The sequence below is a fragment of the Mesocricetus auratus genome, unplaced genomic scaffold, assembly GCF_017639785.1.
Source record: "Mesocricetus auratus isolate SY011 unplaced genomic scaffold, BCM_Maur_2.0 Super-Scaffold_100007, whole genome shotgun sequence".
Taxonomy (NCBI): Eukaryota; Metazoa; Chordata; class Mammalia; order Rodentia; family Cricetidae; genus Mesocricetus; species Mesocricetus auratus.
The window spans coordinates 82,251,823-82,264,351 of NW_024429191.1; the positions used below are offsets into that span (position 1 = coordinate 82,251,823).

Genomic DNA, 12,529 nt, shown 5'->3' on the forward strand with positions numbered 1-12,529 from the left:
TTCTTTACTTTAGTCACTGTCCTTAATTCATCTCAGCTATTTCAAATGACACTTTCCTTCTGAAAGCCAAATAGTATCCCATTGTGTGTGTCTGTGTGATTATCCTGTCTACTTTATTCATTTATTAAGACTTGCTTAGCATTTGTTTAAATAATGATGTTTGAATAATGATGCAATGAACATGAGCATGGAGCTGTTTATTTGATACCCTGACTCAATTTCCTTAGTATACACCCAACATTAGAGTTTCTGAATCATATAGTGGTACTATTTTTAGTGTTGCTTTAGTTTTTTGATGAATCTCCATAGTTTCTTCTATAATGGCTTCCTTTATGCATGAATTACCTTTTTCATATCCATGCCTACACTTCCCTTCTCTCTCTCTGTATCTCTGTGTCTCCGTGTCTCCCTCCCTCCCTTTTTCCCTCCCTCTCCCTCTCCCATCTCTGTGCGTGTGCGTGTGCAAGCTCTCACACATGTACCTGTGTTTGTCTGTGCTCCTGTGTGCATATGTGTTTGCATATGTCTTCAGTCACTCCCCACCTTGTGTACTGAGACAGGATCTCTTGCTTGAACCCAGAGCTTTCCAATTCAGAGTGCCTAGCTAGCCATTTGTTCAGGGTCCCTTGTCCCACTCCCCACAAAGTAGTTTTGCAGGTAAGTCACCATGAGTATTGGTGCTTGCTTGAAGGCTACGGTCCTAATTCTTGAACGGCAAGCACTTGGCCTGTTGACAGACCCCTCTTCTGTACTTCTGATTAAAGGCATCCAATTGAGAGACAAACTGGCCTTTGAAATACAACAAAAAACAAGGCATAGATAGGTAGACAAGATATAACAGAAGGTAGACATATTGAAACTGCATTAAAATTCCTATTTTCTCCTGGAGATATTTATCAGAGATATACTCTGTTTATCCCAGATCAAGTCTATTTTACATATATACATATTTTACATTCATATATGAACATTTATATTCTAATTTTAGGCCAAGTAAATGAATATAGTTAAAACTTCTGTTTTGAAGGAGGAGATTCTAGGTAGAGCTGTCTCAGGTAGCTCTGGTTTTGATCCTGTTGCATTTCAGAAGTTAGAATATTTGGCTATTTTCATCTCCTGTCCTAGTTGTTTAATGGTGGATTATTGACGCCTGCCTGTCCCACCTTCTGTCATATAGTGATCAGTAGCACTATCACTTTGCCATTTTATAATTATGACTTTCTATTTTTAGAAAATGATGAAGTAAGTCTCAAAGAAATTTTGGAGAAGTTAAGCACACAAAAACCAGACCCTGTATTGGCAGGTGGGTCAGCTGACATCTGATTCCAAGTATTTGTCATAGTTTTCATCGTGTTAAGATACTGTTTTGAAGAAGCATTATGAAATATAGCTTGAATATAAAAATTATGCTTTTATGTTTAAATCGCTTGCTTTGGTGAAGTGAATAATTTGTGATGTCGTCATCACAATCAAGATAATAAACACATCACAGAAAGAACATGGAGGCAGATTTTCTCCACATACCTGATAATGTCACCTGCCTTCTCTACCTTCTTTCTATTTATTATCCCTAGGAATCACTGGTCTTTCTGTCACTTAAGAGTTCGGTTTGTATTTAAATCCTTTTTGATGGTCTCCTTTATGTGGCACAATAGTGTTAAGGTTTATCAATGCTTGACATGCTTCAGTAACTCATTCTTTTATACTGAGTACTATCCCATTTTATAAGTACAGTGTATATATTATGATGTCTTTAGTTTGGGGCTTTCCACCTAAAAGCTGCTGTAAACATTCATGTACAGGTCATATAGGCATGCTTTTACTTCTGGTTAATTACCAGTAGGTGGGTAACTGGGTCATATTATGAGGTATGTTTAAGTTTTTGAGAAACTGTTGAACTGTTTTATAAAGTGGTGACAGCCTTTTATATTTATTTGCATTGGTAGTGGAAGTATTTGAGCACTGCAGTATCTCCATGCTTGCTCACTCTGAGGTAGTAATTTAACTGCTCTCACAAGTGTGAGTCATTCATCACTGTGGCTTTTCTTTGCATATTCCTAGTGAATTATTATGTTGAATATCTTTTCATTTTCCTATTTTCTCTTTGTATTTCTTTGGTCTTGTTTTTTAAACTCATTTTAAAGTTAGGTTGTCTTTATTATTTCTTAATTTGGCATGGATATAAGATACAATATTAGCAAATATTTTCTCCTAGTCTTTTGCTTGTATCTATTTTCTTAAAAGTGTCTTTAGAAGTTCATTAATCTTACTTTTTAGTAATCTAGTTAATCACCTTTTTCTTTTATGGATTGCACTTTTGGTGTCATATGTAAGAAATCTGTGCCTTGCCAAGTGCTTAAAGGTTTTGCTTGTCAGTTTCTTCTCTCCCCTCCTCTTTCCCCGACCCCTCTTCTCTATCAGGTCTTGTTATAGAGCCCAGCTGACTTCAGACACTGGATGCTCTTGCTACGGCTTCTTATGGGCACGTGGCCTTCATGCTCAATTACTGTGTGTTTTCATCTAATCATTTTATAATTTTACATTTATATCATATGGTCCATTTGAATTATATTATTAAACACTGGGATTCTTTTATTTTTAATGGTATACCCAATTCTCATTTATTCATTGTTCATTTTGAAACCAAGTCTTATTCGATTTCCAGGCTGGTCTCCAACTCTTGAGTTAAGTAGTCTTTCTTCTTCAGTTTCCCTTAGTTTTTCATACTGAGACAAAAACAACTGGTCACCACAGGGAAATACTCCAGGATGATGGAGTTTTGGGTAATTTAGTTAGTTTTAGAACCATGGAGACAATGTTGTGTTATGCATTTGGCAAGAAGCCTAAATTATTTGTGTATTATTGTTCATCACAGAGAACATGAAAACATTTACAAAGAAAAAATATGAAGCGACTTTGAGAATCTCTGTTTGCTTTCAGATATACAAACAGCCCTTAATACTGTCAGGTTGATGAGCTCTGACAAAATTCAAATTGCCAACTTAAAGGATGCTTTCAGTGACCTCAATGTTCCTTTAAAACCTGAGGATCAGCAGATGTTAGAGAAAACACTTGATGCTGATGGTATGTATAACCACTGTAACCCCGTCTGCCTCAACAGAATACTTCTGAGAACAGTCATGAAACTTAATAAAATACCTTTGTGTGTTTGAGTTTTTGAGACAGTATCTATGTAGTCCAGACATCTTGAACTCTTGATCCTGTTGCTTCAGCCTCTTGAATCCTGATGTTGCAGCTGCTCAGTGCCACTCTGGCTAATAGAACATCTTAAATAAATTTAGTAAGCATGTTTAACACCACCCTTTAAAGTATCATTTGCTTATTCCACTGGGTTAAGGCACATTTGATTTGAACATGTGGTGAACATCAAGGAAGGTAAGGTGACTCTCTGACAAGGTTGGAGTGACTTGAAACTGTTGGGGAGAATAAGAGGGCCTTTTTGCTCTGGTTGAGATATTTATGACTTGGGGTTGAGTGAGAGCTTCCAGACAAATGGACATAGGATTTTCAAATTTGGAAGCTATTGTATATATTTGGAAAAGTAATTCCTAAAATTAGAAGGGAACTATACAGGATATGAGGGGAACCAGAAGGGTAATGGGAGCAGAGTGAATGTAAGCAAAGTGCATTGTAGATTAACCAATGCATGGCATGAAACTAGTGTCAGTTTGTATGTTGAACATATGCCAATAGATGGTAAAATTCAAAAGTTGAAAACATAATAAAGTGAAAATAAAAGCATGGCAAAATAAAATCAATTCACAGGACAATTTTCTTTTATTCATTATTAAATGAGCTTGGGGATTGCTTCATTAGTTATATTGACTGGTACACTAAATGGTGTGACATCAGGGACATATTGTCATCTATGTGAATAGAACCAGTTCAAGTTTTGTAGTGTGATGAACCTGATACTTAGTGCCTTTTATATGTCAGGGGCTAGGTACTATGTAACATATAAAAGTAAATAAAATATTTACATTTAGAAAACATTTTAGTGAGAGAAGATATGAAAAGTAGAAAGGTGGTGTCTAGAAGTGCAGCTCCATTGGTAAAGTGCTTGCTTTGTGTGCCTGACGCCCTGAGTTTGATCTAGCGCTGCAGAAACCACGCATGGTTCAGTGTTCCTGTAATCCCAGCACTCAGTGGGTGGAGGCAGAAGGATCAGAAGTTCAAGGTCGTTTTCTGCAATACAACATGAAGCTTGCTGCATAAGACAGCATACAATGAGAACCATATCCACACAGGATATGATGGGGTAGTCATCAGAGAGTTTTTTTTAGAAGAGATGGATTTGGAACTTGAATTTGAAATATGAGTTGAAATTAGGTAAAATTAAAAAATGCAGGGAAGGAGTCTCAAAGGAGTTATTCACAAAATGTAGACATTAAGGAGTATTAAGGGACTTCAAACAGTTCATAATATATCTGAGGTCTTTTCATATGTAAGATACAGGAAGACCATCAGGTTTTGACACATATGAAACATTTATCTTAGGAGATATTGTGGACAGACAGTTGAAAATGTGCAATAAGCATAGTCCAGACTGCAAATAGAAACTTAGAAGTCATCCACATATAATGCATATTTACAGGACAAGTAAAGATGATGGGTGAAATGAGATTAAGGCCAGGGACAGAGCACTAGGGCATGCTCTCAGTTAGGTAGTGGTGAGAAAGGAAGGGTAGTTATAAGGCCTTAAGAATTAACCAGAAAGATGGTAAAGACATCAAGAGGGGCCTGTATTAACACAGGAAAGCAAAGTCAGTTTAAAGGAGAGAAGTATTAAATTAGACAGGATCTAGGAAGTACTCATGAGCTTGGTGGTAAGTAGTTGGCTGGTAAACTTAGTAAGAACAGGTTTAGTGGTGGTTGATGGAAGCTAGTCACTGGTAGTTGGAGCTGTGAATGAAGATATGAATAAAACCATTTCTTTCCAGAAATTAGTCTGTTATAGAAAGGGAAGGAATAGAGTAGTAGTTAGGGGGGATGCAGGATGAAGAGAAGTTTTAAGGAAAGTAAACAGGTGAACTGGTTTTGACATGAGTGGGGTTTGAATAGATGCACAGTGGATAGCACTCTGAATAAGTCCATCGTGCAGAAAACTGTATAACATGATTTAAGGGGCAATAAGCAAACTGATGTAGCTCATTGTGGATATTCATCATGCTTCTTAACTATTAATTTAATCTTTGTTCTGCCTTTCTTTTTTATAGAAAATGGAGACATTTCCCAAAGGACCGCTCTTTTAGCGTTGAAGAGCAGTAAGCGTTTACAGGATTTTAGAGGTGAGTGTAATTGAGAAGATTTATTCACATTTAGACTTTAGGAAAAGAGCCATAATTGTTGAAACTGATTGCCTATTTACATGAAAACATAGCTAATTTTTTCATATTGAATAAAGGGAAAACAGTAGTGTAAGGACTTGGACGAAGGTGAGCGTCTTACATTCACATAAGTCTGGCTTTCAACAATTCTTATTAATCTCTTTCTTCTTCCTTCCTCCCTCCCTCATCTTTCCTAAGGAGTGTTCATGTAGGAGGCTTACAGTAGGCAGGTTGCTAAAAAGGTCTGAGGGTGAACAAATCAGTTGATACACATACCATTCTTCTCAAGGCTCTTTATTCTTCAAAAGGAGGTCTCTCCATTCCAAACAGTTTTCTTCAAAAGTTTCTCTCCTAAAGTTCTCTCTAAAATTTCTCACTCTATAAGCTCCCTCTTAAAGTTCTTTTCAGAAGTTCTCCTTAAAAAATTCTTCTAGATCCCACAAGGTTTCCAGTTTATAAACCTACAGACATAATTAGCAATTCTCTGACAATAGCAAAGATATGGGCATGTATATCTCTCAGAGCCAGGAAGTCAGATAAGGTCTCCACAAAAGTGACTTGTAAAGCATCCAGGCAAACTTAAAAGGTGGGGGAGGGTTAAATGGAGTAAGGGGCTTCATAAGATCCAGAGGCTGCAGATTTTACCACTGACGCCCTAGTGAGAAGGAATTTCCTTTCTCTGGGCCTTTTTGAGAATATAAAGCACCCAGTATATATTCTATATATCAAGATTATATAGCCAAATTCATAGCAACAGATATTCTGGAGTCTGTATTTCTTGCAGACGTTGCAAGGCAAGTTTTCTCCATCAGAAGTTAATTCTGGTGGGTTGATACCTGGAATATTAATTGCTACTTTTAGCTTCATTCTTATGTATTATTTTTTGAGCAGTGTGGTTTTCCCAGTACCACTCACTGAGGAGACTTTTCTTAAGTAATTCTTTAGCACCTTTGATGAAGATAATTAATATTTTCTTGACTGTTCTTGGACAGACTACTTACAGGGAAATACAGGTAGTACCTGTACCGGTCATAGCATCTGCCTGAAATATTCCACAGGGATTTGTTTTACATTTATTTTCTTTATTTGGCACTAATATCCTTTGAATGTATTAATACATTATTTGTACTAGTTATTACTATATTAGCACCCATTCAAGTGTTTGTTTTTAAATAAAATGGAGATAGGTATGTGGGAGCAAATTCCCCTTTACGTTAACATTAGTTTCCAATTATTAACTGAAACTTAATTTCTTCTATGATTTTATCATGCATTTAGTTCTATGTCATGTGTATTAAATGAAGGTTAAATACATATTTAGAGCCAGTGAGTTGGGCTCTAAATTGAACTGGGCTATTTTGTCTTTAAATGAAAAAAAACGCAGCTATCTATACTAACTTTTGAATCACAGTTTAAAGTTTGTTATTTAGAATTTAATTGTTTCTAAACTGAAAATATTTCCTTTTTTAGAGGCCAATGAACTTGCAAAGGCTCTGGACAGAGTCACCAGTAAAAACATTAGTATTAATGATATGAAACAAATTTCCAAAGGCCTGGGACTTCATGTACCAGATGAAGAATTACAGAAGTTGGATGCAAACATTTCTGTTGATAGTATGTTTTTCTTTTTTATTATCTATCTATCTATCTATCTATCTATCTATCTATCTATCTATCTATCTATCTATCTATCATCTATCTATCTATCTATCTATCCATCTATCTATCTTCTATCTATTGAGTTAGGGTTCTCTGTGTATCCTTGGCTGTTTTGGGACTCTCTCTGTAGACCAAGCTGGCCTTGAACTCACAGAGATACACCTGCATCTGCCTTTCAAGCCCTGGGATTAAAGGCATGCACCACCGCCACCTGGCCAGAGTCATTTATTAAAATTCCACATAAAACTGTATTTAGTTTCCCTTATAAATTCAAGGACCTGGGTGATCTGGAATTAATTGTAATGAATTCAGCAACAATTGATTTTCCCTTTGAGGCTGGATGGAACTTTTCTTTCTTTTTTCATTTTCTGTATACTGAGCATTCTAGGGAAAAATAATTTTTCCTTCTCCTCCCATCTCGTTACCTTTTGAGACTTGAATAACAGGCACTGGTCAGAGGCTGTGAAGCTGTATCAGTCCCATGAGACAAATCTAATTTGATTTCCCCAGAATCCTCAAAGAGTTAGGTTGGTGATTTTCAGTTCCTGCCATTGTTTGCTTACCGTTCCCTACGTCCTTGTGGTGCTGTTTCTCTTTAGGTTCCAAGTATATGACAGATAAAAGGCAAGGGACTGTGCACATCCCTGTATACAGTTTAAGTGGAGGCCTCTTTAGACACTGTGGTTGTTTCACTTTCAGTACTTACTTTCTGGTCGATGAATTGTTACCATGAAAATATAATCATTAGGTAGGACTTGTAATGCCAAAAAAACCGGAGACCGTAATGTCAGGGGGAGAAGCACTCCAAAGCATTGGCTACAGCTTTTGCTTTGGAGTGTGTAAAACTCATGTAATATGCTCATTGGCTCTCCCACAGAGAGACTTTAAGAGTTGTTCTAACCATATCGCTTTTCAGTCATTCTGAGTTGTGCATCACAGAGCCAGAGTTAGAAACACGTAAGAATAGCTTTGGCTTTGAACGTTAAATAAGCATGAACAACTTTCGACCAAAGCTGCTCATTCTTTCATTTCATTTTCAGAGGAGGGGAGTACAGATTTAAAAGACTGGCTGACTAAGCTGAAAGAAACACCACATTTCGTTAAAAGTTCAGGTAAGTGGGAATTTGTAAAAGATACATTGGGAGGAGTAGGTTCATTTTTATTATTTGTGCAGTTTCTAGTTTTACTAAGCAGCACACATTTGTACAACAAATGTACTTTGGCTATGGAGTCATGAGCTTTTCTTGATTTATGTTTTCTGGAATATCCATGTGTCCCTAAAAAACCCTGGTAAATACCCCAAATCTAACTGGATGATTCATCTTTCTGTCCAAGTTTGTGATGCATGATGGCTGCATCAGTTGGCTGTCAGCCATTTTACTGAAACCTTGGGGGAGAAAGCCTGTTGTTCTCTCTTCATCCTATTAGTTCTTTCTTAAAACAGGATTTTTATCACGAGATTCACCATTAAGACATATATGGGAAAATAATAGCACTTATAAAAGTCTCTCATGGGATTCTCTCTATTAATCCACTACCCTAGTCATGGGACATTGGATGCAATCTGACTTTAATGTATTTCATTAACTGCTATCTCCATTTTTCCTTCTTTTTCTTTTTTAAATTAAAATTTTAAATTTCATTTTACATTCCAACCAAAGTTCTCTCTCCCACCCCTCCTCCTGCCCCCCACCTCTCCCCTGGCCCACCCCTCATCCATTCCTCCCATCAGATAAGGGCTCCTATGGGAAGTTCACAAATTCTGGCTTATTAATTTGGGGCAGGACTAAGTCCCTCCCCCATGTTAAGGCTGAGCATGGCATCCCCTCATAGGGAATGGGCTCCAACAGGTTAGTTTAAGCACCAGGGATAGATCCTGATCTTACAGCCAGGGGCCCCTCAGATAGCCCAAGTACGCCATCTCCTTTTTAAAGAGATATCTTTAGAACTTATGAATTTTCAAAGTTTAAATGAATTGAAACCAAGATGTAAATCTACAGCTATTCTGAACTCCCTGGGTCTGTTTGAAGTACCTCGTTTTTTGAGAAATGTTGAGATAGTTTAATGTGTAGTCTTTTTCCAAACTTGAAGCAGAACTGCATTCAAAGTTCAATTTGGATAGCTATGAAAGTAAATTATTTTTTAGATCCAGGATTTGGGATGTGTTCAAAGTTCTATGTGCTTTCAACAGACAAAAAGTATTTTCTCCTTGATTCTTCAGAATGTGGCTGATAAGATTTTATAGATACATTGTTCATAAACCTCTTGCAGAGTTATTGTTTATGAAATGATGCTTAACAAAGCTTAAGGGGCTTTTGTATCTGGAAATAATTTATAGTATAATTTCAAAAGTGGATATTACATTTTGTTGACATATTAATGTCATCTTACTATTATTTATGTGAATCTTTGTGTATTGATACATGTGAGCAATTCATTTTAAGGAAAATAAATACTGGAGAGTAGTCAAACTATGACTAGGTTTCCTGTTTAAAAAGTTTTAAATTACATTTTATTTACTTATTTATATGTGTGTATTTATGGGTGCAATGTATGTTTGAATGTTAGAGGACAACATATGGGAGTGAGTTCTCCCCTTTACCGTGAGGGTCTGAGGGACTGAACTCAGGTCATCTGGCTTGGCAGCAAGTGCCTTACCCACTGTGCCAGCTCACTGGCCACCAGTTTTCCTCTTTTTGGCAAGCGAATTACTTTAGGAAATCTTGAGGAGCATAAGTAGGTATTCTGAGATTGCTCTTTGTATAATATTATTTTTTCAAACTTTATTTAAATTATTAGATGTTTAAGAAAATTGGAATATAAAGTAATACGTTTCATTAATGGAATTTTCGCAGATACTTAGTTCTTATTGCTTCTCTTCTATTCTTCTCTCTAATTTCCTGTAATCCCCTTTTGCTGGCCCCCTCCCTTCCTCCAACATTTCCCTTTCTGTGTTCATGATACATGTATTCTATTACCCTTTTCTTCCTCCCCATTCCTTCAGATTTCTTTTGTCCCTCTCATGGTCCCCTAACCTGACATATATAAACATACCATGTATATATATGGTATGTGTAAGTGTGTGTATAAATTATTAAAATTTAAATATCTACAATGACTTAGTTATCATAGTGGCTAAATGTTTTGCCTATAGAATTAAATACTTTGGCCTTTAAACTTGACTTCAAAATGAATAAGTGTATTTAGGGGTAGAACAGTCTTTCCAAAGTTATTTTCCTTTCTTAATTCATAAATCAAGGAAAATTTGGTAATAACCTCCTCATTTGAGGGGTGGTTTAAATTAGGAGATGTTACACACAAAGAACTTCTCATAGTTTAGTAAGGTCAGACTGTAATAAGTGATAGACATGGTTGTTATTAGTCAGGATATTTTAAATGCTTTTGAAATTACATTGTGTATTTTTTTGTACCTAGAAATGCTAGGTCTCTTGAAAACTCTGGACTCCATTAGGAGAAATGAGACAAGTCCTGATGATCTAGTCTCCATTTTGAAAAACGCAGGGGTTGCCTTACCCCAAGATGTGATTGAGGCAGCACTGAAGAACGTGGCACCCAGGGGTGAGTACTTAATGTTTCTAAGTACCTTTACTCGGTGACATGAGTCTTGAACTTTCCAAGTGTTTGCACCATGGATTAGCCTAGACTTTCGTCTATGTACCACCTAATGAGATTCCAGTCACTGTTATTCAAAGTCTAATTATTTTCAGCAATGCTGGCAAAGCCTAATATGCAGGGTTAGTATATATCTGAATGATACTGTGAATTTGCCTTTCGGACTGAGTGTATCTCCATGTTTCAAAGCCAAGCCTATAAAGTATCCAGTGGAGCAGTTGCAATAGTTGCCTGTTTGCGTTATCTTATCATTGACTTTCCCCATGTTCTCTGGTCTTTTCCTTTTAGAGGATGGGACATTAGATTTAGAAGAGTTTCTGAAGCATTTGATCAAGTCACAGCTTTCATCTGCCTCTGAAAGTAAGTTTTGTTGTTTTAGTTGAGTGGAGATAGATACTGACGTGTTGTAGGTCTTTTGTGAAAAACCCCAGAGGCCCTTTTCGGTTAGTCATAAGCTCAGTTAACACTGTGAAAGGCCTGATTTCTAATGCCTCTGTGCCGTACATGTTTAATCTGTAGTACAATTGGAAAGGACCTTAATAGCAGCAGCTGTTAGTTAGCTCTTCTTTCTAGTCTGGACATCAGAGTCTTGATGACTGTAGTTTTCCACTGAGGGCCCCGTGAATGTAAAAGTAACATTAGTTAAAATGAATGGAACAGTACCTAGAGTTAAATTACTTGGTTGTAACCAAAGTGTACTCATAAGACATATTAGCATATGACAAATCATGAGTTCTTAGTGCTAATTTACAATTTATAGAGAAAGGTTTTATTGTTGATATTAAGACAATTTTCTTTGTATTTTTCTTTTGATATTTTAACTTTGATTTCTTTGGTATTTTTGTGCATAGGCCTCTTTTTTTCTGTTTTTCCCAGTAACTAAATTCAGTCTGGTAGAATTTTTGACAGTACTATACAGTGTGTCACGGATTTTATTTTATTTTTTCAGTGTTCATAGTATTTGTGTTGTTTCAGCCTTCTGAGTTTTCTGATGAGCTCCTGTTTCTCATACCTACAGTACTGAAAAGAACAGTGGGATGAATAATTTTGACTTTAAGCTGCAATTATATCACCCTTCACGTGACTTCTTGGAAGTTCAAAGTTTACTTATTTGGTTACTGCTCATGACATAAATTTGACCAGGCAAAAACCATTATGGAGAAATTATTTTTTTGTAGAAATGCCATCTTTGGAGAATTAGAAATATACTTCATCTCTCTCTCTCTCTCTCTCTCTCTCTCTCTCTCTCTCTCTCTGTGTGTGTGTGTGTGTGTGAGTGTGTATGTGTGTGTGCATGCATGTATATGTATATGTACATGTGTGCCAGTGTCTGTGGAAGCCAGACGAGGGTGTCAAATCCCTTGGAACAGGTGATTTAGAGCTGTCTGACATGGGTGTTGGAAACCAAACTTTGGTCTTCTGCAAGAGTAGAGAGCAATCTTGACCACTGAGCCATATATACCTCCAGCCGTCCCCTCCATCTACTTTTTAGAAATACTAGTAACAACAACAAAATAAAATATTACCATACCGCCTGAAAATATTGCCTATAATGTTAATAGTGATTACATTTAAAAAAATGTCTTGAAACGTAAGAAAAAATAAGCTTTTCTCTCCAAAAGACCAGTGTACTGCTTAGTACAGAAAATAAATAGCTTGAGGTAGAATTTATTTTTGTTTTTTCCTAGGAGATAAGGTTGGTGACAGCAAACTAGATGTTTTTCAAAGTAATGTGACCCTAGCAACGCAAGTTAGTAAATATTGTCAAAATCTAAAGCTACGTACTAGGAATGGTTCTGAGAAGTCGTCTTATTAATGAAAATTTGATACTAAAATTATTTTTAAAATGGCCATCAAGAGCTGAAGAGAGCAGAGGCCATCATACATGA

General features: G+C 36.5%; 1 protein-coding gene and 1 long non-coding RNA gene across 2 annotated transcripts in view; both read left to right on the forward strand.

Moving 5' to 3' along the window:
* Positions 1-1,220: 1,220 nt before the first annotated feature.
* On the forward strand, positions 1,221-5,309 carry LOC110340857. The gene is made up of 3 exons (XR_002382686.2): positions 1,221-1,303; positions 2,941-3,084; positions 5,238-5,309. It is a non-coding gene; the product is annotated as an uncharacterized LOC110340857 (long non-coding RNA).
* A 5,135-nt stretch (positions 5,310-10,444) lies between these two features.
* Positions 10,445-12,529, forward strand: part of LOC101834266 — a 71,359-nt gene continuing 69,274 nt past the window's right edge. The window contains exons 1-2 of the mRNA XM_040748069.1: positions 10,445-10,586; positions 10,929-11,000. Of these exons, the coding sequence (XP_040604003.1) occupies positions 10,445-10,586; positions 10,929-11,000 (214 nt within the window). The remainder of the gene's footprint in view (positions 10,587-10,928; positions 11,001-12,529) is intronic.